Here is a 27,896-nt window from a genome sequence, read left to right as displayed (position 1 = left end):
ACAACTGCTGAAATTATAGGAAAATAAATTTGTAATTTCTTCCTCATTTAGCCATTTTTGAAGCTCGTGTATAGGAAAGTCATTAATGTTATGTCCTCCTATTGATGTTCCAAGCCTTTCAAGGAATAACTAATGTTTTTTCTATACTCCTCCATGTGGCCAGTTAAATTAGACACATTATTTCTGTGCTGTTAGAGAACACTGATCAATAGACACTTGGAAAGCCCTCTAAAACTAAGTGGAAACACTTCCTCAGTGTCAAAGGGTTCTAGTTTGGGTTTGTACATTGCAAGCATTGTTAAATTTAACAGAGTAGTAAGCATGTGCCTGTGGCATTTTATTACTAGCATCCAAAGCTCTGAACGCTGATTTCTCTTTAAAAGCATCATGTGACACTTGGTATCCACTGACCACGATGGTGGTGGCTTCATGGAAGGAGACACTACTGCCTCTCTGTCAGCGCTAGGTCTTTTTTTACTGGTTTCTATCATTGGGAATTACTCCGCTGCCAAAGTCCATTAAACTCACGATCACAGACCCTGCAGGTTTCAGCCCAGCTCAGCTTCACCGAGAACTGTGCAGGTCTTTATTCATGTACTTTCCCTTGGAAACTGGGCTGCTTACTGTCTTTTCACATCAACAGTATTACTTTGCGATTATGATGAGGCAATGCAATACAACAAAATCATTTTCTCCCACCCATTTGCTTTTAACTGTGGAAAAAATTAGGTGCTTTTCCAAACTTTTTTGAAATGCACAGCTGATAAGCTATGTAGTTAAACCTGACTGCTACATGATACCCATACAAGGGGAGTGAGCAGGCTCATGTATTACTTTCTTTTCAGCTATTAATACTGCATTACACCATTATTTCAAACACTATTAAGTCCATTAGTTTATATCAGTAAACAGCACGTGCTATTCTTTTTCTACAGAGTCACGCTGCTCTTTTTTAAGAATTAACTCAATGCCTCAGACAAATACATTAGCAAGTTCCTTAAGCAGCATTTCACAATTTCTTAAGCAATTATTTTCACATTTTCCAATCTCACGTCTCTTTTTGAAAGTCAGAGCTGTTCCAAGTCAAATATTTTGCTCACACAAACCAAATTCCTCACATTACTTGAAAAGAGCCGTTACTAAAATCATGGCTATGCTAGAGCAATGTATAAATAGTCCTGCCCTTAGTCCTACTGCATATAAATGCAAACAAGAGATTTGATTGCCCCATACTTTAATGTTTCCATTTAATGTTTTTTTTTTTTCTGTTGAAAGACAAAACCTGTTAACTATGCTTCCAAATTTCTAAAGGGGACCCACGCGCGGCTTCGCAAACTTCAAATTAAAACTTTCGCTGTATTATTTATGCTGACCTTTAATTACTTCAGTGAAGTACACTCTTCTTCAATACTGTTCTTCCCATTCCATTAAATACCCAATATCTCCCTGAGCACTTGGCAAGACTCTACACAAAGCATCCTCAAGCCCTCAGCCCCTAAAAGGAGCACAAATTCATCCTCACTGGCTGCAGAAGAGGCAGGCACTGCAGAGGCACAAGGGCTGTTGGCAGATGGCCCAACTCTCCAGCTGGAAAAGAGATGAGGACCTGCCTATGGGCACAGCTCCCCAGCAGCAGCTGGATGCTTGGACACCAGGGACAACAGCAGGGCTGCCGAGCAATGCCTCCACAGTCCTAAGAAAAGGCTAAAACGATTGCTGTTTTAGAAGGGAAGGGTTAGGTCTCAGTAAATATACTTCATAGCATCTAAATGTTTACTAACAGATACCAAGCAGAACTCTGCTTTCTGTTCTGCTTCTTGCTTACCCCCAACCCCAGCCTAACCAGGAGCACTAACAAGTAACTATGGGTGGGTTAACAGCACATGCTTCTCCAGCACAGAGCAGGGAGCCTGAGCAGCCAAGTGTCACAGCACCAGGGCGACGTAGGCATCTCTGGTCCAGCACACTTCTGCTGCGCCCAGCACCAGGCAGCACAGGCTGCAGAGCTTTGGGGTTGGACAGACTGCACACTGGGTGCATTGATGTGACCAGACTACTCCCTCTGCTCAGGGAGGGGATGGATGACACGATCAAAGTTCTGAGTCCTGTGCCTGTACTAGCACAGCCGTCCCTCTGTGGGGGACGCAACAACTCTGCCACAAAGATTTTTCATCCCTTCATCCTGAGAAGACTCACTGTGCTCTTGGACATCTAGTAAAACAAAGTAAAGTGGTCTGAAAATTGGACTTCCCATTCATAATAAGTGAATCTCTACTAGCCATGTTTTCCCTCAAAATTCTTTACTATTTGCAAGTAATAAATTTATGTATCAAACTGAACTATAGTCACTCTTCAAGATAGGACTAAGAAAAAAGAAACTGAAGTATTGTGTAATTAAAAAAGGGCAAAAAAAAGTTAAATAAAACTTGAGAACTGTCATGCAAAAAGCAGGCAACAAACACAAAGCTGCAAAGGACTCAGAGTTAAAGCCCCAGGAATATTGCTGCAGTATTGCCGAACTCTCAAAAGCAGAGTTGTTGAATAAATGGAATATGATTGAGAAGATTTACTTACTGTTTTCAGGCATCCATTGAGGCAACCAGTAATTCTTCCTATAAATCTCTAGACAAATTACTTTAATAACACATAATAATTAAATATGTGATAAGGAGGAAGTAAACAGAAATGCAACTCTACACTGAAATGAGAGCTGTTCTGTGTCTCAGTTTGCTCTCCCCCTCAACAGCTCCAACAATGCCAAGGAGAAGGTCCTGTTCACCTTAGTGGCCTCCCCCACAGGTGAGGTCCCATAGCTACTTCTCCTCAGCCAGGCTCTACTGATGTATCTGCTCTCCCACGCTAAGGCTGGGCTGGTGGGGGGCTGTGTCCCACGTCCATGCCCTGCACAGTTAAACAACCTCAGGACGTTCTGAACTGAAGCATCCATCCAAGCGATGCCAGGGCTCAGTACCGCAAGATTATGAGCGAGTTGTGTGCCTCAAAAGTACCTGCCCAAGTAACAATAACCACCAAATGCCTCACTTCAGATGACAGCCGGAATTTTAAAGAGTAAGTTTGTTCTAAGCTCATTTTTCTAACAGCAATTATAAAATTATCATCTTTTTTTAAAAGCTTAGAAATAGCTGATCTCCTCTTGTATTCAGATACTGTAGTCTGTTAATTATTTTCAAATATTTCAGCTGACTTTTAGATCTATGAGTTTCTACAAAAAGGTTATAATTAATGTTTATAAATACTCCCTCACCCTTTTTAAAACACATTATCTGCTGCACAACTGTAGTCTCAAATTCTGAATATAAAATCCACAGCCCATAGAAAACACATTTCCATGTAAATTGTAAATCCATAGCCAATACAATAATGATTCTACGTAGAAAGAAGCTGCTCTATCATCCATTTCCTCTGCACTAGCGCATTTGTAAACAGAAGCTGACCCAAGACCACATTATTGGGCAACTGATTTCTGAAATTTCTCACTGCTTTGTACTTATTCCTCCTTTTCTAATTATAAAGAGGTGTCAGAAAACAGGTGGAAGATAAACCATAGAATTCCTCACAGCAAGAACTCTATAGATGTCTCACTGATTTGTATCAAAAAGTCACAGAACAAAAGATAAGTCAGAAACCATGATTTTGTTGAAGCAGTAGGATTAACTTCTACAGTCACCAGCTCACTTCCAACACTTTTTTTTTCCAATTAAAAAAAGATACAAGCTAATGAAGAGGTCAGACTGTGACGCAAGTTTAAAAAAATCTCTCAACTGTGTACCTCATCAAGAACCCTCAAAACCCAGAAGGCTGTAATGGAAAAAGATTCTGTGTTAGGATGGAGATGGGGAGGAATGAGGCTGCTAGAAAACTTGTGGAAGCAAGGAAGTCCCACTGGGCACTCCAGGCGCAGAAACAAATCCAATCACTGAAAGACACTGCCATCGCGAGGCTTCACCCGGCTTTGCATTACTTGCATTGCACAACAGACAGAGCTTAAATCCTCATTTTTCCATTTCACTTCTCCTACCACATCCAACTCGCCAGCTGGCACTTCTGTGCATGGATATTGATTTGCTCCTGGCGTTTTAGGGCCGTCTCTAGGAAAGACTAACATATTTCGTTAAAGGGTTTCATTCTCCTCTAGGGAGTGAAATTAGCAGAAAGTAAAAATCAAGTAAGCATCCGAGTACAGGGCAGCGAGTACTCCACTCCAGCATCTCGCTGCGATTTGTGATGCAGCCCTTTGCCTGGCATTTAATGGGAGAATGTTCCTGCACATCCTCTCGCACCCCATTGGTGCTACACACCGATGCACATGCTTGACCACCACACACAAAAAAACAAACAAAAAAAACAAAAAAAAACCCAAAAAAACCCAGGAACTTGCATAGTAAGATTTGTTTTATTATTAAATCATCCCTGGATGAATCTCATAGGAGTTAATTTCAGGAGAGACACCACCTCAGGTGCTGCTGCAGAATGACCTTCCCATGCAGAACAGTTCTGGCCCCAGGCACCTTTGCCAGACACCACTTCTGCCACCTTCTCACCTCGCCACGCACTGTGGGAACCCACTGCCTCACCTTAATCAGTAGTTTGTCTAAGTATTGCTTTTAGGAAGTTTGAAGTAAGCCCGAGCCTCCTGAAGGACAGTGGCAGGAGCCTCTGGGAAGCCAGGATGAGTTCTCTGCAGGTGGACAAGGAAGGAGTATTCTGGTTCTGTAATCTCTTACATTAGTGGAGGGGGCTCTCGAGCCCCACAGATCACCCCCAAACCACTGCGGGGCCACAAGGGAAATGAGGAGCAGTGAGGCTGTCACCACACCAATATCAAGATGTGCATTCTGCACCAAGGAGATATCGGTTTATGATGATGCTATGGTTTATGACCAAAAATGACAGCCTACTTTCTCTAGCTTAGTATATTTTTTTTCAAATATATCACTATAAAAAACAAACTCAAGGACAAAATAGAATTCCATGGAAAAGACAAGACGGAAAAAAGGCAAAGGTGGAAAGAGGATCATGTAATTAGCAGAAGGATCCAGTGGGTCTCTTCCAACCTGGTGATTCTATGATTCTATACAACAAAGGATAATCCTGGCAGACAAGCACACTCAAATCTCCTGCTGAGCAGGAGACCATGACATATAGCTACAAATTTTAGATTATGATGAACGTTGCAGCTGCACCAGGACTCCTCCTCTCAGCATTCCCAGTGGACCAGGCCAAGGAGAAGGACATGGACAACCAGTGGGCAAAGCCACAGCACAGCAGCCTCCTCCAACCCCCAAGTCCCAGCCCTGAAGGTGCCAGGCTGGTGCTTCAGCTCCACCTCCTGGGGAAAACCTGATCTTCCGCAATCTCTGAAAAGTCCTCAAAATTGTTAATGGGGAAATGGGCCCAGAACTAATCAGGCATGTGAATTCCCCCAATATTCAATTCAATTATGCCTCTCTTCCTAAATCATCTTTTTTATTTAACAAAACCCTAAACTGCCACAGCTAATAAGCTCAGAAGAATCAGTGTACACCATCCATTTCTGGGAACAGGCAGATATTTTCTAAGACCCATTAATAACTATGACAGGATTTATGTACAAGATAAATTCAATTCAATTTCCTTTTTCAATTAATGGCCAATTATTCGAACGCAGCTCAACCAAAAATATTACTCAAATATCATTAATCTCACAAAAATTAACTTTAATATTCTCTCAGTAATGAGCAGATATAATTATAACACACTTGAATAAAGTGTTGCCTGTCTGTATTTTCAGGACCACTGCTCACCACTGGAGCCCCCCCTGCCTTGTGCCAGCTCAGGATGTTATTGTTATTAAAGAAAGACAGTGACTTGAGCAAAGGTCGCTCCTAGATTCTATTGCAGGCCACCCAGTGCTTTATCCAGCTTAATTTAAAAGTCATTTTGCATCTAAAAAATACTGGTATGGATTACATGGAGTCCAATGAAAACGACGAGGAAAAAAAAAAGCATAACCATTTTCTACACATTACGGCAATGCATGTACTGATGTATGTAGCCCAAGAGAAAATATCCTACTGCAGAATTTGAGCATTTTGCCTTTCTTGTAGTGCTTATCCTCACTTTATCCTTACTGCTCCCACTTGTAACTCCCGTCCCGCAATGAGCCAGCACCGGGTACTGTGCAGCTCATGATCAACTCTGCAGCTGCCTGTTCCTGCCCTGCTCCTGGCAATGTGATGGACCGTGGTGGTGGAAGGAGCTGCGGTGGATGGTGAGACCCCCAATCCTTGCATGCAGACAGCCAGAGGAACATGCAGTTCCCCTACACAACACCAAGGATTTGTGCTCCATTAAAAAGGGGGTGCAATGGCAGCTTGCGAATGCTTCTGGCTAGCACACGAGTCCAATTTGCTCTCCATATTTCCAGTCATACCTAGAACAGCACCTGAGCTGCCCGTTTAGTTAATCTGAAACTTCTGGGAAGCCATCATTACGCTTGCAAAGGCTGTCACCCGCAAACCTCATTCATAACTGCTGGGAGCTCTTAACTCCAACGCTGTCAGCTTCCCAGAGCTGATAAGCTTTAGCTCTAATGTAGCAGCTTTCTGTCAAGAGATTAATCTTCAGATCATTTTTAAATTTTAGAAAACTGTGCATCCCTGCAGTGTGATAGGAGTTGCTTCACCCACGTGCACGCTGCTCCGCGTTCCCTGTGAAACACCTGCTGCAAAGGCTAATTACATGTGTCTTAAAGCCTTAGGTCAGGGGTTGCTGCTAAAATCTGACTGTCCCCCAACCCTTCCCCTAAAGCCTGTACAGTGACCCCTGACATGGGGATCACAGACCCGCTGTGCACTGTCAGAGGGCCAGTGGTACCTAACGCGTTCCCCCCGCTGCACACGCGCTGCTCGCCCTCCGGGCTGCGTTTGTATTTTGTGCGTGTCATTTAGTAAGTTTTGAGTGGAACAGTTTCCCACACAGCTTCATCCTATCACCTACAGTAAAACAGAACCAACCAACCAAACCACAGTCTTCCCCATGCTCACGACAGCTTTCCCACCCTCCCCACAAATCCCAAACCTAAACCCAATCTGTTTTATAGCAGATTTGGCGTATGTGACCATAAATGACAAATGCCTAGTATTAAACTCTACTTCTGTCTGGGATAGTGCAAAGTGAATCATTTTGATCCTTAATATATAGTGAATTATTAGAGGTTTTAAACCCAAATCACTCCACGAGAGACACATTATCACATGGTTCTCTGATTTCACAATATTTGCGTAAAACACGCATCCTAGGTTGCCTTGAACTGGAAGAGAGAGACTGTGCTCTGAAGGGACGGGCTACTGAAAACATGTTTGGATCACACTGTTAGTCCTAATGCAGCCAAACTGAGTAACTATGGGCAGCAAAATCCGATTTAGCTTTGCAGGACCCAAGCTGAGGAGAGTCTCACATAAGAAATGATGCCAAAACCGCTAGAAAAGGGAATAGGAAAGCAGCAAGGGTAAAGGTTAGCCAAACTGTAACTACTTGGGCTTCTCCATTTCTGAATAAAGTAGCATTATACAACAATATAAGTGATAAATGTTTATATTTCAAAGGCAGAGAGGTAATAATATAATAATTAAAAGGCTATCATCTGCTGCCAATTCCATGCCTTAGAAGGGATGGAAAAAAAGCCCATAGAAGTTAAAGAACTTCGCAGTCAAACAAAACTAATGAGGAAGCAGGGAGACACATAACATTGTGTGAGCCAAACCACACTGAAGATAAGAAACTTTACCCTAAATGGACACACCACAGTAGTGAAATCCCTGTTTAGACAATCATCCAATGCATAAGTTATATGCACACAAAGACTGTACAGAGGAGCTGAAGAACGTGACTATAGTCTCAAGAACAATGCATGAGGACTAGCAGCAAGAAGTGCCAAAAAGTAAGCTGTAAGAAGTCAAAACTAAGAAGCTCAATATAAAGGTGCATCCTCTCTTCTTGCTAGGTTTTCTGGCTTTGGCTCCATGCCACTACTACTAGAAGTCTAATTAAAGAAAGGTGTGAAATATTTCATTAGCATACAGTGTTTTCTCCCAATGATGTGCTAATATTTTGATTTTTTTCCCCCACTTTCCACGTTGAACCGATTCAGCTCTAAAAGGTTCTTACAGGTTAGGAAGATGACAGACAGAAAAAAGCCAAAAACATCCTTCTATGTTTTCCTGTCATCTTTTCATTATGCTTTTAAAAATTCTAACACAAGCAGGGGATGCCAGAGCCCCCATGATGCCTTCACTATGTCTGTACATAGAGGCAAAATCAGCACCTTTAAGCTCCTCCTCTACTAGCTACGCATTCAAGGATCATTTTCCTCCTTAAGATACAGCACTGCAATGTGAGTTTGTTTCTGGTTTGTCCAACACAACCTCTAAATCCTTTCTAGAACTGCTCCTTCCTGCAGAGGGAGTCCCTTCTCCATTGGAGACCCCTTACCAACACACACTGATGCCATGCTCATCAGTCCTTCCCAATAACTTTGTTATTTTTTTGATGTTATCAGCAACACTTACATTTGCTGTCAGGTTACTTACACAGATAAGCCTATGCCTGAAAAGATCTGAAGGCTCTTTTGGAGAACCCTCTCCCTAGTGTAATCATCTCAATTTGAGATGGATGGAACCCCTTCGTGGCCACTTGGCACCACAATGGTACAGGCAGAAGTATTTCCAAACAGCCTGTCACGTGGCACTACGTCAAACACCTTCACAAACCTGTTTTATATCTTTACAGTTACTGGTTCAACTGAGACTAATTTAATCGAATAATGAAATCACATATTTGGTTAGACTACTATCCATGGAAAATAACATTGGTTGAAGCAGTCTCCCGCCCTCCCCCCCACCTTTATTGATTGCGTATGTTGATGGAATTTCTTTTTTCCAGGAAGGCCTAGCTTTTGTAAATACAGGATGAAGAAAGAGATATGCAAAGTAACATTTACCACAGGAAAGGGCGAATTACAAAGGTGGTTGGGGAATACTGCAAGAATACATAGTGCCTAAAATACAATACTAGTATATAAAGAAGCGGCGACATTTTTTCATGAACTAGGAATGTTACAAAATACAGAGTTCTTCAAAGCACACACACTATGCCTAGGGTTGCATTACAGCCTTTTTATCCACTGTACTGGCGTCAATAACAATGTACTTTGTGTTAAATAAAATACTTCATAATATTGAAATATTTGGATCATCTTTAAAAGAAAACATGTCATAGATTTTTTGTTAATAGGTAGTAATAGTCTTCTATTTTGTGCTTCCCAAATTAAATGCACAGATGATTATCCCTGTTTCCCATTATAATGGAAAGGCCTTGGTCAGAAGGGACCTCTGGAGCCATCTGATCCACCCTTCTGCTGAAAGCAGACCAGGTTATGCAGAGTCCCAATAGCTTTTCTTAAATACCAGGAGGTGCTTGCTGCAGGCCCACTACAGCCCTGCGACAGGAGCCCTGTAGGGTCTTGGTCAGCAAGTCGATCTAACTGGACACAGTTCTGACCTATAAAACTCTAAAACACGCAGTTCTATCCTATTGCCCTACATCTAACAAGGCTTCCTGAGTGGCTCCAGCAGTTTCAGCACTCTTGATGCAAGATTTGTCCCAGTAAGGCTCAGCACAGCTCATAATCTCAGATTTTTCCTCTTTGATGGGAAAGGAAAAAATCCAGGTATCTTTCCTTCAGTTCCACGTTACCTAGGCTCCCAGGCAGAGTCTTTAGAAATAAACAATAACCTTTCCCAGTTCTTATTCCCCTAGGCTGTGTGCTACCAAGCTGGGACTTGTGTGTTTTGGGAGGGTGTTGGTTTTTCCATTTGAACTGCATGTCCCAGTTGCTGCCTTTGGCTGCCGAGCAGCATCAGCTCACGAACATTTACCTAAACATTACTCGCGTGCTAATGGGAACTTGTGCTCTGGCTCTTCTCACAATCCCACTAGTAAGTAAGCCTGTGAATCGGCTCAAGAGAATAGTAATTCAAGTCCTGAATGCTTGCCAAGCCCTGTTGCCAGCTTATCACGCTGCAGAGCTGGCACCGCTGGGGACTGTCAGCCAGCCACACGTTTTCTGGAGGATGTAATTCTGATCTACCAAGAAAGCTCATTGTTAAGAGGAAAAAAAAAAATCTTCAGAAAATTATTTTAAATTTTAAAAAATTTTTTAAAAGCTTCCTGTGCATTCTGGCATTCTACTCTTCTTTAAATGGATGCATCTCTGTGAAATTAGCACTTACACGTCCTACAAAGTAAATACTCCTAGCAAAGATGTAATCCTCATTCGATGGAAACGGCTTGTATAAATTCATCCCGTGCTCAGCTAAAATTGTGAAAGAAAGAAGTTTACCGTAAAGTGTTCCTGTGATTTATAGTTCTCATCCAGGTAAACTCGAGCTCTGTTGTAGTCTTTCATCGCATCACTCGACAACAATTCTCTAAAAGAGAAAAAGAAAAAAAAAGATTGAAAACATAAAGGGAGATGCAAAGATACTATGCTGCCTTAGCATCGCTTTCTGTACTGCAGCATCAAAGGAATGTCTTGTTTGGGGTGAATTTCAGGGATTGCAGCTTCATGTGGATCACCCGGCTGCAAGCTCTGGGGTTGCCCACATCAGCCACACACTCAGTCCGAGCCATGAAACTCCTTGAGCACCTTTTGGACACAGCTGGGAAGGACTCGAGGCTCTGAATACCCCAAAACTCCATAGAAATAAGCGATTCCCGCTGAGGGCTGCACAGTCTCCCCCGCAGAGCTTTCCATCCCTTCCCTTTCCCAGCCCCGTGCCCCCCGCCGCCAGCAGAGGGCGCCGACAGACCAACCGACGGACAGGCCGACGGACAGACGGACCTTGGATGCTCCTCGGAGGGCAGAGCAGCAGAGAAGGGGCAGGAAGGGCTGCTGGAGCCGATCCCCTTCCCCGGGTACCCGGGAAGCTCCCTCCCTGCAGCCGGATGGATGCTCCCCCTCGGGAACAGCGGGAGAAGGAGCCAGGACCTTCAATCCAGCCACGTGGTTTGCCGAGCGGTATTTTTAAGAAGCCACTTGGGCAGAAGGTGGTTTTCCAGAAGTTATTTCACACGTGCAGAGGTTTCACCATGGAGAGGTGGCATCCTCAGCTCTTGAGGGCTAACAAATCAATCCATCCTTGCCTTGAGGTGTTTCCTCACCTTAGTCTACAGCTAGAGGTGACTTTCTTTTCTTCACTCCATGCGTTGACTGTGTCGATGCTGCTAGAACTCCTCCCGATTAAAGGTTCAAGTTAAAATGATGCCTTCTCACCCCGACTTACACCTCCAGCTTTGGTACGCTGGCTGTTCTTCACTCTTACCTGCACTATGCCACCTTCCATCAAGCTCCCATCAGCTTTTCAGTGGCATCAGCCACTAGGAATCACCACTCCCAGAAGGCACAGGGACGTAGCCACCTCAGCTCCTGCTCAAAGAGCAGCTGCACACCATCCATGGCTGAGAATGCTTCACACCAGAAGGACGGGATATAATCCAGAGGAATATGGACAGACTGGAGAAGTGAGCCTGTGTGAACCTCATGAGGTTGAACAAAGCCAAGTGCAAGATCCTACACCTGGGTCAGGGCAATCCCCGATTTCAATACAGAACAGGGGACGATGTGATTGAAAGCAGCCCTGTAGAGAAGGACCTGGGAGTGCTCGTTGATGAGAAGCTCGACATGAGCCAGCAATGTGTGCTCCCAGCCCAGAAGGCCAACTGTGTCCTGGGCTGCATGAAAAGAAGCGTGGCCAGTAGGTCAAGTGAGGTGATCCTGCTCCTCTATTCCTCTCCGAGACCTCATCTGGAGTATCGTGTCCGGTTCTACAATCCTCAGTGCAAGAAGGAGACGGAGCTGTTGGGATGGGTTCAGAGGAGGGTGATGAAGATGATCTGAGGGCTGGAGCACCTCCCATACGAGGACAGGCTGAGAGAGTTGGGGTTGTTCAGCCTGGAGAAGTCTCTGAGGAGACCTTATAGTGACCTTCTAGTACCTGAAGGAGCTACAAAAAAGCTGGGGAGGGACTGTTAACAAAGGCTAATGGTGATGGGACAAGGGGCAATGGGTATAAACTGGAGAGGGGCAGATTTAGACTAGACATAAGGTGGAATTTCTTCACCATGAGAGTGGTGAAGCACTGGCACAGGTTGCCCAGGGAAGTCTTTTACCAACCCAAACTATTACATGATTCTATGATTCTAAATACAAAACTATCAGGCGTAAGCAGCTTCATCCCAGAGATGATAAAAAAGCTGCACACATATTCCCTGTCTTGCAGGATTATCTTGCCAGGACATGGCTGGAGGAGGCTTTTATCACTTCTTCCAATTTCCTAAATAATATGAAGCATAAACATTTGCCTAATCGCCTCCATCTGTGAGGTCCTATGACATGGCAAAATCGAGAAATATTTGAAAGATTATATACTTCACACATCTAATGACCTCTGCTTAGAACCCATTCTACACTATACAAGTTCCAACAAAAAAAAAAAAAAAGAGACTGAAGAGACTGTGCCTGTAACTCTTCATTTAACAAACTAAGGAAATCAACTGCAATCACCTTCAAAACAGTTTCCTTCTGAGCTGACACACGATGCTGCCAATGTTCAAAGCAATTCTGCAGAGCATTTTCTGAAAGGCTGTTGAGGAGCTCTGTCACTTTTGCTTTCACATCTTCTGCTGACAAAAAAATGGGTTCTTTTGAGCACCAATTTGGTGTTTGGGATCTCTTCACCATAAACCTCAGTCAATAACTGAAAAGTTTCCATCGTGGATTTCTTCACTTTGACAAGAAACTTGATGTTAACTTGCTGCTCACTCTTGCACACCAACATTTTTCCAACAGCAGTTAAAAAAATGTCTCTATTTGACAGGTGTCCGCTTGCACTGAGTGAAGTGATCGAGTTGTCTCACTGTGACACGTCAAAACACGTTCTACAGCCATCTCTGTCTCCCCAATCCCACTATTGGTTCCTGAGCTATAGGGTCAGTCTAATTTTTGTGTCAGACCTTGTACATATTTCCAGTTACTTACTTAACAAACTTGTCCACATGAGACATGGAAGCTTCATAGTTTTTCCCTCCAAACTCTTGACAGTGTAAAGCCATGAAGTGGGGCTTGTGTGCATGTACAACCTGAAAAAAAGAAATATACAAACATTAACAAAGTTGTATCCACAACTATTATCGTACAACATAAATGACAAATCCAGATGTGTTATTTCTGAAAGGAGGACTATCAGATTTTAATGAGAAGTAATTGGCAGGAGTGTAATAAGCAATAAGGGGAGCACCATTTATCGTGCACATAAGATTCAACATACAACAATGACAGTGAATATTTCTAGCCAATATTTTCTTTTTTAAACTGCTAACAAGCTCTTGAGCATTTAAAGAAAATACATAACCTCTTCCAACTCACCCCAAAGAGGACCTAACAACCCCAAAACTTATCCTTGTGTGGAAGCTAGAAGAGTTCAAACACCTGAATTGATTTGCTATGGGAGTGGATTTTTCCACTTTCACAAACTATCGCAAATTGGCTCATGACAGAAAGCTGATTAGTTGTCACATTTGATATTTTATTTATAGAATATCTTATCTAAAAAAGTATTTAAAACCACACACACTATGGTGTAATAAACATGTACCTAATGCAGGAGGCACGTAAATCCATCATGTTGTTTCAAGAGTTAGTCTTGTATAATGTAAGTATCTCAAACACTAACTAGTCAGCGCTAAGAGGTAATCATCATACTACAATACCTATAATGTCTGCTATTTCAGTCATGCACCAGATCAAATACACGGTATTTATAAATTTGCTGCTGCATTAAGCACATTCAATGTTTTGTCCTAATACATCTTCTGTGTTAACTATATTCAACATTACAAACAACACATCTAAAAATGTCTCTGCATTGATGCTGAGTCTCTAACTTGTATTCACATCTTCTTATCATGGGAATTAATGGACATGATACACAGAACTATTTAATTTTTTTAAAGAGGCTAAACAGTCTGAACTAATCAAGTATGTGCTGGTGCAAGCATACAGGGTAAATAACATTCGCTGCTATTTTTGACTCAGTGGCACTCGGCGGTCCCAGCCGGCACAAAGGCCATGTTGTTTGCGTGGCCATTCAGAGGAGGCATGGCCTGGTTTCCACGAGCTGCTTCAATCAGAATAATAAATGAACTCCTCTCTCCACAGGTCTTGGCACTGGCAGGTTTGGGGCTCTCTGCCAGGCAGGGGCCGCAGCATCCTCCCCCTTTCTTGCTCTAATGGGTGGCAGAAGGGCAGGATTACTGAAGAAAGTTCTAGTTGCAGGCTGCAGAACGGGGAAGAGCTGAAAATAACAGGCACAGTTCGCCTTTAGCACTCATTCTTTTTGCTGCTGGCACCCTGCAACTCTGAAGAGACAGGCAAAACCCTTTCCAGTCATACTTTTAATTATGTAAATCAATACTGACTAACTTTACTGTAGAAAGGTCTTTAAAAATGTTTCTTTCAAACCATGGTAGAAAGAAATCGTCATCTGACCTGATGGCAGGGTGCAAAATTCCTCATTCCTGACCATGCAAATAATCTCATTAGAAAATCAAGCTCAAAGGCAATGAATTAAAGATTGGCAAAATCCAAAATGCGGCAGCTTTCCATTGAGCAAAAGGCAAACAGTAAATCCATCCCTGCTTCTGGCTGACAACTTCTCATGACAGCAACACAGCTGGGCAGCACAGCTGAGTGGACGGGCAGCAGGTCTGTGACACTGCCCATCTCTGCTCGAAGGATTCCTCAGAGCACGAGTCCATGTGCTCACTGGACGCGAGAGGGCCACTTGATAGCAAGGTCCTTTCCCTGGCTGGTGGCACATCAGTTCTCAGGGGTGCCATGTGGACCAGAGTCCAGCTGCAGGAACAGCTTGGTGAGCCCAGAGCCTGGCAATGGTTCATCAGTACCAAAGCCGACAGGAATACAGCCTACTACTACTTACAGATCATGTAGCAAACTGCAGCATTTCTAATTTAAGCTAGACTAGATTCACAAAAAGAGATAACAGCTGCTGCTTTCTGAGTGACTTCAGACAAGTCACTTCCTCTTCTGCACCTCAGCTTCCCCATCATCGAAACAAATCTTGACACCAACGTGCTCAGTGAAGGATTTTGAGGTAAGCTGCAAGTGTTACTACATAAAGTGAAAATGTAAACACTCCCTCCCACACGTGTTGGTTGATCTTTGTGCACTTCAGTCAGCTCTTCCACACCAGTTTCTGCCTAACTATGATAGGCAGCAATCTTACTGGTGATGGCTGGCTTTTAAAGCTAGGACAGAGTGAGCTAGAGCAGGACTCAATGGAGAGTCCAACTGAAAAAAGCAATAAATCTATAAAAATAATAAATAATACGAAGACTACAGGCTAAAAACATCCTGGAACTCTAGAAATTGTACCCAGCTGGGACACAGATCCTTTTCCTTTGATATATGTAGCTATGAAAGCATACATTAGTTGATTTAACAGACTTACAAATGATTAAGAGAAAGCTTTGCTGGAGAAGTTGTTCTCAAGTATCTTGTCCAATACCAAACATGGCATTCGACAGGACACATACCTGAAGTGGTTTTGAACTTCAAAAAGTGGGTTTTCTTGCTTCATCAACTAACATTCATTTGATTTCCAAGAAATTCAGGTCTACTTCAGCTTTCAGCAAGAACTGATAAACAGAAACTGAAGAGCCACAATAAGCTGTGGGACATGAAGTCCAGAATAAACTTCTCTATGTTTAAAGGTGTTCAACTCTTTAACGAACTGTGGGTGGTGGAGTGGTACCCAAGCAGGTTTCCTGGCACAGGGAGACACTGTAAAATGGAAACAAGCGTCCCAGTAAAAACGCCTCTTTCTTCCTACGGATAACGTGCTGTTGAACCACGTAACTTCACCCGCAAGCTAGGAAGTGACCAACATTTCCCCTATGCTAACAGTCTTGCAGTGGTGTAAGTCTAATTTATGATGCTGTAACAAGGACACTATCCTGCAGAACATCAACCCTTATGTATGCAACAGAAAGCGTGACACCCAAAAATACGAGGGGGTGCTGCCATAAGGGACCACCTGCAGCCAGCAAACTGCAAACAGAGAGTCCATTAGCAACAAACTAATAATGATAAAAACATGGAATTGCTTGGTTGGAAACGAACTTTGAGATTGAGTCCAACTGTACCTGTCCACTACTAAACCATACCCCTAAGCACTTCATCTACCCATCTTTTAAATACCTTCAGAGATGGTGACTCAACCACTTCCCTGGGCAGCCTCTGCCAGTGCCCGATAACCCTTCTGTCTAACCTGAATCTCCCCTGGCATAACTTGATGCCCTCTCATTCTATTGCCTGTCACCTGGGAGAAAAGAGCAACACCACCTCTCTACAATCTCCTTTCAGGTAGTTATAGACAGTGATAAGGTCTCTCCTCAGCCTCCTCTTCTCCAGGCTAAACAACCCCAGCTCCCTCAGCCGCTCCTTGTAAGATTTGTTCTCCAGCCCCTTCACCAGCTTCGTTGCTCTTCTCTGGATGCGCTCCAGGACTTCAATGTCCTCCTTGTAGCGAGGGGCCCGAAACTGAACATTTGAGGTGCAGCTTCACCAATGCCGAGTACAGGGGCAGCCAATAAACCACCTTTATCAAGTTTCACTGGCTGGTTCATGTTCTTCACCATCTTAGAGAAAATATTAACTGAACACATCCTGTGAAGCCAAACTTCATAACAGAGCTCATTTGTGGTCCCTAAATAACATGCAGCCCTAGCTCTCCATGAGCTTTATTGCTCCAAATCAGCTTTGGCTTCCAAGTCCTGATCTTATCTACTTGGATAGCTCTATGGAATTACCCTAATTAGAAACCAGTTGTAACTACTTAGTCTTTTAAAGCAAACCTACCCAACTCTCACTGTTTCAAAGCAACACATCCAGTGACCGCTTACTACGGACACAGCAAAAACGTGCTGCCGCATTGCGTTACTCGCTTTAACTGCTACAACAGTTTGCTTCATCAAGATCTCTTCTTACAGAGCTAACAAAACTAATAAACTTGTAAAACAGAAGTAACATAAATGGTTTCAAATAGGATCTAGGCATAGGCCATCTCACTTCAAGAATGATGAGTAACAGGGAGCCTTGAACATGCAGACCTGAACTGAGAAAACACTGGAAAATAACTTTACTGTGCTGCAGGAATAACAGAAAACATTTCCAGGCTCTGAACAGAAGTGTAGGTCACATTTTGGTAGTTTTTTTTCTATTTTGTTACCATTCAAATCCGTGAGAGTGAAATCACAGCAGAGATTAAATAAATAAATAAACAACATGATATTCCATTTTAAAATGAGGAAACAACATTGGCTTAATAGCAGTAAGAGGCCTCTGTAGCATTCCTTTAAGGTTAAACCACAAAAGCACACCTGAATATTAGTTACATCCTCTCATGCAATAAATACCCTCCAACTAAGAGCAAATTGGCTCTGCTTCATTACCTTTTACTGTTTTTCTGCTCTTATGAAAGAACAAACAGTACACAATAATGAGTAATAAATACTTCAAGAGTTGAAAACTCACAGTTGCCAGGGTTAAAGATCATATACGAGAGCACATAAACACTGAATTTGCATCTTCAGCAGCTCAATGTTTTTACAAAGTTGGACGTTATTCTCAATTTACGGATACATAAAAATAGGTAAAGAGAGCCACGAGTGGAAATCATTTTTTGGGGGATATGGGTAAGCAAGCAAGATGCTCCAACAAAGTCCTACCATCCAAAAAAATTTTGTTGTGTTATGCACAGTCTGTCTGCATGAACAACCTGACAGACGTGATTCAATGACTTTGCACCAAGAGGTCTGGCAGCAAACCCTCTGCCTTGCTTGGTGAGAAGCAGAGAGCTGTGAAGCACGTGAAGCAGAGGATGGCAGGCAGAAAGCGAGCAGAGAGGAAGGGGATTTTCTGCTGCCCTCCCAGCATGGGGCTGCCCTTGAGTCTGTGGCGGGATGGCGCTGGGCAGGCTTCCAGCTGCTTTCCAAGGGAATCATTACTCTAATTGTCTTCATGTTGTAAGTAAAGCAATCCCTGGCATTTGATCTACAGAGAGGAAGAACACTCCTTCCTGCTCCTGCAAGTCAGAGCTGTGCTTTGGGGGCACAAAGTCATTATTTAAAGAGAAAAAAAGCCTGCGTGAAGGGGCTACCACTGCATGACCTCAATGCACACCTGAGTATCCCCTGCTGGACATCACCTCTGGTACGTTACCACACCACAGTGTGACCACAGCCAAGAAAGTCATTGCCTAGCAATTGCTACTTAAATTTTATTTAATGGTATGCAGTAAACTAAGGGCAGGAAGAGACTGACTTGCAAATACCTTATCAGTTATGCACAGCTGAGGTAACTCCATAACTGGCATTTTGAGCTCTTTTCTCTTAAGGATACTGCAGGGTCATTCTAAGTAATTCCTTAAGGGATTTTTCTTAAACCCTTAACAAGTAATGCAGGACCGCTATCATCAGCTGGGTGAGCAGTTTTACACCCTCCCATATTACTCCGTCTTGAATAAATGGAGAAAGGACACCTATAGACAGCTCCTCATCCTGCGGCTCAGCCCCGAGTTGCTCCCACACTCACACCCATAGCAGGGCTCCAGGCTGTGTCACAGCTACAGGTCAGGGCTCCCTCCAGCTCTGACACACCCGTGCTCCAGCTGCCTGGCATCCTTGCCCTTCTTCACCATCCCCATTGCTCCCCAGGGTTCGTATGCCATTCTGGCACCCCTCTTTCCCCAGCCTGGCTGGTGTCTCTGGGTCAAGTTTCTCAGTGAACTTCTAGCTTCTGTATTATAACACAAAGGCTCTAAATTCTCTCAAACACATTAAGCAATATGGAACCTGCACTAGGGGGGAAAAAAACACTCTGCCTCCACGCTTTCATCTAAAATGAACATTTGCCATGAATGCTGCAAAAATATAATTAAAATTAGTAACAATTTTCAATAGCTCCATCACCTGAACTTCTCCCACCCCTACCTTACACACAACACAACACAAAACCCACAAATGATGGGGAGGGAGAGGGTGAAAAGGAAAACAACTCAAGTAAATAAATCAATAGAAGTCCTTTCTGTGTGCCCATACAGCCCTCCATTGCAAACAGCTCCCTGGATGTTCCTCAAGCTTCTTGTTCCTTGTATTCTTTCCCTGCTGTGAGCCAGGGCAGTGGGCACTGAAAATAGGTGGGACAATAACCTAATTCGCATATTTCATGAGTACTCTATCATTTGCATCACATCTAGTTCATAAAATCATCCAATTTCTCGTTAAGTACTAAACTCTTCCCCATCATGCATAAAATGCTCCGAACCACTGTTCTCACAATCTGTTTTCACTCCCCTTCCAACAGCGACTTTCCCTCCTCGTTTCTAACGTTTGTCTCTGTGATGAGAATTCTTACTGAAAAGAATCTATTTAAAATATTTAAGGTCTAAGTTATCAGAAACTACTCATAGTTAAGAAACGGGCTATAATAACCAGCAGCATTTGGACTTCACTGAATTCTGCCTCCATAGAAGAAGGTTTTTCCACCTTGTTCGCTACAATTTCTGATTATCAAGTGCATGGTACAACATACTTGCTTACAAGACCTTTTCCTTTTATCTTCATTTCAGTGGATGTTTTCAACTGCAAGTACTATTTTCTGCTTCAAACATTAGAAACCAGAGCAAACTCTGGGATTTTGCAATATCCTTCCCCCATAACGCCTGCTCCACTTTGAACAAGCACACGGAGTTCACTGTTGGGAGCTGCACAGCGTCACACGGAGGATGATGTGCAGGAGTGTGAAAGCGCAAGACAGCACGTAAGTGAAGTGCCTGGCTCCTTCTGCAGCACTCTGGCTGATGCCAGGGATAGTTATATCATAGGAGATTGATTAGGTTCCTAACCATAAGCTGATTTTGCTGCACGTACTGGTCATTTAGCACGGCCTTAGCAAAGGCAGGTTAGCATAACTGCCTCAGGACTTCCTTCCAGAGCCGCTGAGCCAGCAGTAATGATCCCACTCATCACTACAAAACACTCACACGTTCCTCCAGCTCAAACCTACCAAAGCACAGAGCGTGCTAAGCTGTTGCAGAACGTGCTGCCTTGTCACTCTGCACCCACGCAATAACTGCAAGCCCAGGTCACAACTGTTGCTAGCTGAGAGCTGGAGGTAAAGAGCTGTCTTCTGACAGGGACAGCATTTACTATACAAACAAAAGGAAACAACCCCTGCAACCAAGACTCTTCTGACAGGCAAACTCTTCTCTTAATCGCCTCTGTGTGATATTTGGGTGATTTTTACAAAACGACTGCTCAGTGTTTGTGCTCCTCCATCCCTATACATGACACCCAGTAGGCCAGATATATCTTCTCATGGATAGTACAGTATTTCCCTATTTTCAAGGCCATTTATCTGCAAAACATAGCTTCTGTTCCACAGCTTGATTTTAAAAAGAAACAACCCCCCCAAAAAAAACCCTAAGATTAAAAAAGTAACCTCGTGTAAAACTGGTCAGTGTCTTTAGCAATGACCTGGATGAAAGCATTGAATGCACCCTTGACAAATTCGCAGGCAACACTAAGCTGGGTGGAAGTGTTGATCTGCTGGAGGGCAGGGAGGCTCTGCAAAGGGATCTGAACAGGCTGGACCATTGGGCTGAGTCCAATGGCGTGAAGTTTAACAAGGCCAAATGCCGGGTCCCGCACTTGGGGCACAACAACCCTGTGCAGCTACAGACTAGGAGAAGTCTGGCTGGAGAGCTGCCTGGAGGGGAAGGACCTGGGGGTGTTGGTTGACAGCGACTGAACATGAGCCAGCAGTGGCCCAGGTGGCCAAGAAGGCCAATGGCATCTTGGATCATATCAGAAACAGCGTGGCCAGCAGGTCCAAGGGAGGTTATTCTCCCCCTGTACTCGGCACTGGTGAGACCGCACCTGGAATCCTGTGTTCAGTTCTGGGCCCCTCGCCACAAGAAGCATGTTGAGGCTCTGGAGTGAGTCCAGGGAAGAGCAACAAAGCTGGTGAAGGGGCTGGAGAACAGGCCTTATGAGGACCAGCTGAGGGAACTGGGGTTGTTTAGCCTGGAGAAGAGGAGGCTGAGGGGAGACCTCATTGCTCTCTACAACTACCTGAAAGGAGGTTGTAGAGAGGAGGGAGCTGGGCTCTTCTCCCAAGTGACAGGGGACAGGACGAGAGGGAATGGCCTCAAGCTCTGCCTGGGGAGGTTCAGGCTGGACATCAGAAAAGAATTTTTCATGGAAAGGGGCATTGGACACTGGCAGAGGCTGCCCAGGGAGGTGGTTGAGTCACCTTCTCTGGAGGTGCTTAAAAGATGGGTAGACGAGTTGCTCAAAAGATGGGTAGACGAGGTGCTCAGGGACATGGTTTAGTGATTGATGGGAACGGTTGGACTGTATGATCCAAGAGGTCTTTTCCAACCTAGTGATTCTATGAAAATTACTTAGGAATAACTCCCACTCCTTCCAATAATGGCCTGGAGTCCCTTCTCCCCAGCCAATTACAGCGGCTGCCAAAAGCATCAACTGAACAAATGTTGCCAGCTTCATACATTATTTATCACAAAACGTGATTGCCTTATTACTGTGGTCTAAACCAAACCAAAACACAGTTGGCAAATCCATAACATTCGAAATAACTGACTATGTTACCAAGACTATCACTGAGATTCTTAAAGATTATGAACAAATTGTGCAATGCAGAGGCAACAATTTTATGACTATTACTAAAAAAATACGCTGATAGAAAAATGGTGACTGGCTTAGTAATCATATGGATAGGGTGGTTAATTAAAAGCATTACTGTAAAGTTTCACTGACATATGCACTGATAACCTGAGCATTGCAATCAGACATCAATTATGTTAAGAATGCAACTGTAACCCATCTCATAAAATTCTGCTTCCTATTTTAACAACAATTCTATCCATAGTACATCAGAAGTTTTTCTAAATCACCTTGGTTTTTTTTTCCCCAACCACATCTGAAACAAAGTGGTTGACTAATTTTTAGTCTGAAGTCACGGATACCACCTAAGATTTTCCTATGACATAGAACTCAGCCTTTGCAAGCACAATTACATCTTCTTTCAAGCAAAGATCAGCTGTGACCAACAACTGGAAAGGACTTAGGGTAAAGCTCAGAGAGAATCATCAAACTTAGAATAAAGGAGCTTAACTATACCTATCATCAAAAGGCTTTCATAAAGTTTTAATACTGCATGCAACCCAACTGCAGGACACAAACAATCTCCTTTATGAGGACAGCAATCACAGCAATAAGCTCTGTACTGGGAGCAAAGTGCAGTGGCACTGGCACGTACCTTACCAGCCCAGACAGCCCCACAGCAGGACTTTAATCATGCCACAGGACACCCAGCACGCTTGTGTTGCTTCACTAGGCATGAGCTAACACTCACTGGAGTCCACTTTGCATATGAAGATCTGTATTATGAATAGATATAAATCCACCTATGGCAGCAGTACTGCACACAGGAAAAAGTAGATTCCTGAAATGTCAACAGCTACTGACAGGTTCTTTCCAAAAAGATGACTGACTGCAACAATAAAAAAAAGAAATTAAATAATTTGTCTGCTATTGTACGTTCTAATCTAGCCCTCACCCGAAAATCAAGGCATGTTTTAGAGAGCAAGGAAGCATAACTGCTCACTGTCCCTTCCAACTCCAAGCTTAACAAGTACAAAAGTGACTTCAGATGGCAGCAAGCTCAAGAAGTGCTCCTTCTCTTCTCAAGGCAGAAAGGAAAGCACAGTTTGTACCTTCTCTGCTCCAGAGGTAAGACAGAGCTGCAGAGGATCACTATGTGACCTTTGTCAGCCTCGCTAACACCTTCCTGTTCTTCACCAAAAAGAAGGGTGTTCTCGTGCACACAGGAGCTCCTTCAACTTTCAAGGCTTTGCAGTCCTACATTAAGCCACGAAGGAGATGCCAGCTCTGAGTACAGCCTCCCGCAGTCCTGTCTGCTCAGCCACCCACCCTCACCTGGACACCAGACTCCAGGCCCAGGTTCAAAAGGGGACAGCAGGAGCATGGGTTGTACAGCTGAGGAGGGCTGGGAACAAACAGGGGATGGAACATCTCCAGCCCAGCAGCTGTCTGGATGGAACTGGCTTTCAGAATGCTACCAAGGATACTCCTGGCCACCTTATTCCTGGTTACAAATTAAGGAAATTATTCATTGCTACTAAGTCAAGAGGCAACAAGATGCAACATTTGATGGCAACCATAGGAGAACAAGAAAAATAACCCACTGAGCCAATTCTCAATCTGCTGTATTTCAAGAAAGCAAGTTCCTGAAGCATAGCTTTTGGAAGTTAAACAAATTTCTACATTTTTCTAAAGGACAGGTACTTTACTGGCTTCACAGAGGAAAGCTGAAAACACAAATTCAGGTACTCTGTGCCCTCCTGAGGAGTATTACTACTTGACAATAGGCACTCAGAAAATCTACGCCTTCAAAACCTTAGCCTACACCAAACCAGGGGCAGAAGGTTCAGGGAGGTCAAATCTCTCCTTTAAGTTGCCATCACATGAGCACAGGTATTCCACCTAATGGTATGCGTCCCTTCCCATCGCAGGGGGGTTGGAACAATGATCTTAAGGTCCCTTCCAACCCAAACTATTCTATCATTCTTCATGCACTATCTTTGGGAAAACGATGGAGCTTGGGGAGAGGAAGAGGAACATGGGAGGAGAGCTGACATTTGTTTCATTCTGGCTTGTAGAAAATTTAAAATATGCTAGCTTTGAAGTTAACATTGTAACCTACAGAAGATGGGGAAAACATGGCATTCCTCAGTTGTTTGGTGAGTGTTTTTGATGATACTGTATTTTAATTAGATTATGTAGCTTGATCACTTTGTCAAGCTTTCACAGACAGGTGGATGGATTTTTCAGAAGCCTTTTCTTGCTCCTAAAGCATCTCCCTACTGCAGCATTACCAGAAACGCTGCCTTTCTTTCCTTACTACTACTTGTTTTGTAAGAGCTGGCTAGCTTTAAGCCTTCTTGTTTATCCACATGCAATGAGGCTACAATACCTATGGCTTATATCATATGGAGAAGTGTTATGAAACACCAAAACAGCATTGGCCATGTATTCACCCATCAGATCAAATGGAAAAAAAAGCAGTACAGAGAGGAGGAAAAGCTTAATTGTAAATTTAGCAATGGGAAACAAGAAAGATTCTGAGATCCAGGCCACTCTTTTCTCCTAGAAGGCTGTTGTCAGCTGTGTGTCAAGGGCACAGTCTATTCCAGTGGTACCTGCCATGCGTGGGAAAGGCTCCATCATCACCTCTCCCCAGGGAGCTCGCCAAAGCCAATTCTTATAAATATCCAAAACAGTTCAGTTTGAATTCTTCCTTCATCTTGTTTTAGTTTTCCTTGAGGGAAAACCAGCAAATAATAGCAAACTGGTAGAAAATCAGTCAAATCAGTTTTAAACTACCAAGTCAGATGTAACTCAAAATGTAGGCTCCACTTTTATAAGACTGGAGACTGATAAATCCAAGGAAAGCAAATCGGACAAAATATCTCTCAACTCTATCAGCTGTGCTGTCAACAAAAGGGACCAATTAGTATGCAACTTCAGGGGCTACTACCTTGTAAGTTGTCAGTAAAAACATCCCTGAAAGTTCATTTAAAATATTTTTGTATTTCTTGGACGAACTGTTTAATTTGCTTAGCTCTTCCATATTTTTCGTGTTAATAATACAGGATATTTATAGATATATGGCAGAAGTTTAAAAAACTTCACATGACATTTGAATGTTATTTTAGTCTTCCATATGCTACCACATACTCAGAAATGCATTCAGCATATAATCAAGAATGATACATAAATGAAGTGACTTCTACTCACCCATCACAGCAATTAAAATCTCATTTTAATTTCCCGGAACTTAAAAACAAGCCCACAAACTGCTCTGTCATTGATATGTTCTTTGACATCGATTCAAGCATGTTTCCATCATTGGTTTAATTTTTAGAAATGTTTTAAACTTAAGAGTGCCAACTGTGCTTTCTTTTTTTTGACTATTATTTTGACTGCTTACTAAAGGACTTCATCCTCAGAAGTTACGCAAACTGTAGCGACACAAGTATGTATGCAAATTGAATTCCTCAGAAGAATGGAAAAAAGCTGCGGTCTGCGGTTTATCTGGGGTTTGAGTTTACGAAGAAGCATTAAGAGTCATTTTCCAGCACTTGTGATGAACTCCAATTTGCAGAAGCTTTCAACGAAGCATGCAGTATTCAAATTAAAAAACAATCCTGAAGTTGTACATTTGCCAGGTGGCTGCGTAGCTCAGTATCAGCCCCGTGCTGTGCTACTTTTGGTACAAGGATATTAGTCTCTTCCCTAAGGGGCTTTTTATAAAGTTCTATTCCACTTCCTACTGCGCTTGTGAACACAACGTAAACAGCCAAAGAGAGGAAGGAGGGTTCAAGGCCAGACGTCACTGTTCCTCAAACCACTTGCTTGCTGGTTACCTGTCACCAGCAGAAATGCTAACCACCCCTCTCTTCACTCATTTTCTTTCCAATAGAGCTTTCTCAGAGAGCAGATCTGGAGGGCAGAGGCACGGAGAGGGAGCATAGACACGGCAAAACTTCAGCAGCTGAGAGACGGCTTCAGGTCCCCTTTAGCTGGTCCAGTCCTGCACTTGACTGGCTACATGGTCCAGTATTCACTGGACCAAAGATAGGTCGCATCCAGTTAATGTTAGTTGTCCCTTCTCTCCGATACTAGCAGCTCATTCTTTTCTCCTCCTTTTCCTGTTTTCCACAAACTACTCAGAGGCATTTCCACAGTGCTCACTCCACTTTACTAAACAAGTTAACACATAAGGAATCTCCTTGATAAAGACACTTAAGTACTGCGATACTGATAAACATACAGTGATGTAAAAAAACCCAAGCCAAACCCAAAATAAGTTTTATCTATTTAAAAGTACTTTGCCTTTTCTTCATAGCAAGAGTCTTTCCTGTGTAGAGCGTGTAAATCAGAATTCTCTGAGAAAGCCTGCACAGTTCGAGCATCACATACACACAACAGTCACCAATCAAGATGGAAGAAAAACAAAGTATCTTTTGTGAGGCTGACGGACAGTGAGGAATGAGACTGGTTATTGCATCTTGGATTTTTGCAAATTCATTAAGTTTGCCAAAAAAAGCTACCTCCAGAATTTTACAACAGTGCAATAAAGGTCACACGCTGCACCAGTAACCTGACCATATAAATAATGACAGGATGTTTTCAAGAAAGCAAAAAACAAAATAGCGCTAATAATTTTTTTGCACACACTTTAAAAACTTGGAACAGGAGAATATTTTTGCTTTAATCATTTTTATAGAGAAGATGTAAAACTGAACAAAGGAATTCCAGAATCTATCAGTGGTAGCAAACAAGACAAAAGCTGTCAGAGTGAATCAACACTCGCAGGGCTTAGCAGGGATGACACCTTGGCGTTCCACCAGTGCTCATGTCCTATTGCTTATTTACACGTTTCTGCATGATCTCAGCAAGTTAAACAAGCCTCTACTGCAACAACACAATGTTTAGAGTGGCTTTCATGCTTGGGGTGGGGGGACGAAGCTGGTGAAGGGGCTGGAGAACAGGCCTTATGAGGAACGGCTGAGAGAGCTGGGGGTGTTTAGCCTGGAGAAGAGGAGGCTGAGGGGAGACCTCATTGCTCTCTAGAACTACATGAAAGGAGGTTGTGGAGAGGAGGCTGATGGCCTTCCCTGGATTCACCTTCCTTGGAGGCATTTAAGGCACAGGTGGCCGAGGTGCTGAGGGGCATGGTTTAGTGTCTGATAGGAATGGTTGGACTCGATGATCCGGTGGGTCTCTTCCAACCTGGTTATTCTATGATTCTATGAAATCCACACCCAAACTTTACAACACGTTTAACAATATGGGTTCAGTTTCAATATTTTCACATTGCCTAAACCAGAAAACTTTCAAGGAAGGGCAGACGGCATCACTGATGTGTGGCAAACCAGCACCAGGAATAGTTAGATGTCAATATAAATGTACACTGGACTTCCCAACATATATATAAAATTTATAAAATTTAGTCAACTATTTCTTACTTAGGAGACTTAAAAGACGATTTCACATCAAACTGAAGTAGTTTTTTGTAAAATGTAAAAGCTTTTTTCAGGCGGTGGATTGTCAATGGAATAAACTGTGTTCTGTGCTGAATTTTTTTTTAATCATTACTTAGAAATGAAGAAAGAGACATATTCTTTATGACTGGTTTTGACTACAAAATAATGACTTCAACTTCACAAAGCAGAAAATCTTGACATTAACTAAGCCAATAAGCAACAGTGCATAGAACTCCATGAGAAAATCAGTTTTATCCTACCTGATAAAATTCCCGAAGCCAGTTCTTCTGTAAGTTTTCTGGCTGAAAAACAAAACACAAAAATTAATTAAGAATAAAAGCAAGGTGTTTTCATAATCATATCCTGACACTTATTGCTTTCCTCAGTGCAGTCAAGTGGGGAGCTTTTTCCACAAGTGCAGAAAAATATACAGACACAAGGACATTCCTCGAGAAGCGCCAAGAGACAGACTTCTCCTTTCTGTTTGAGCCCCTTCTTCTCAGATTTTCACTAAGAAGGTACATTTTTGTATACAACTTCACAATATTCATACACACACAAGATTATCAAGCAATTAAATCAACAGACTTTATATGTACT

At 43.0% G+C, this 27,896-nt stretch overlaps 1 protein-coding gene across 2 annotated transcripts in view; it reads right to left on the bottom strand.

Moving 5' to 3' along the window:
* Window positions 1–27,896, bottom strand: part of INPP5A (inositol polyphosphate-5-phosphatase A) — a 249,251-nt gene that overhangs the window by 157,454 nt on the left and 63,901 nt on the right. For both annotated transcript variants that reach the window (XM_069863389.1, XM_069863391.1), the window contains exons 2-4: window positions 27,557–27,598; window positions 13,100–13,200; window positions 10,403–10,490 (exon numbers count right to left, since the gene is read on the bottom strand). In XM_069863389.1, the coding sequence (XP_069719490.1) occupies window positions 10,403–10,490; window positions 13,100–13,200; window positions 27,557–27,598 (231 nt within the window). The remainder of the gene's footprint in view (window positions 1–10,402; window positions 10,491–13,099; window positions 13,201–27,556; window positions 27,599–27,896) is intronic.

Source organism: Phaenicophaeus curvirostris, chromosome 9 (assembly GCF_032191515.1).
Source record: "Phaenicophaeus curvirostris isolate KB17595 chromosome 9, BPBGC_Pcur_1.0, whole genome shotgun sequence".
Classification (NCBI taxonomy): Eukaryota; Metazoa; Chordata; class Aves; order Cuculiformes; family Cuculidae; genus Phaenicophaeus; species Phaenicophaeus curvirostris.
Note: the sequence above shows the minus strand (reverse complement) of the source record. Positions and strands in the feature narration are given on the sequence as shown.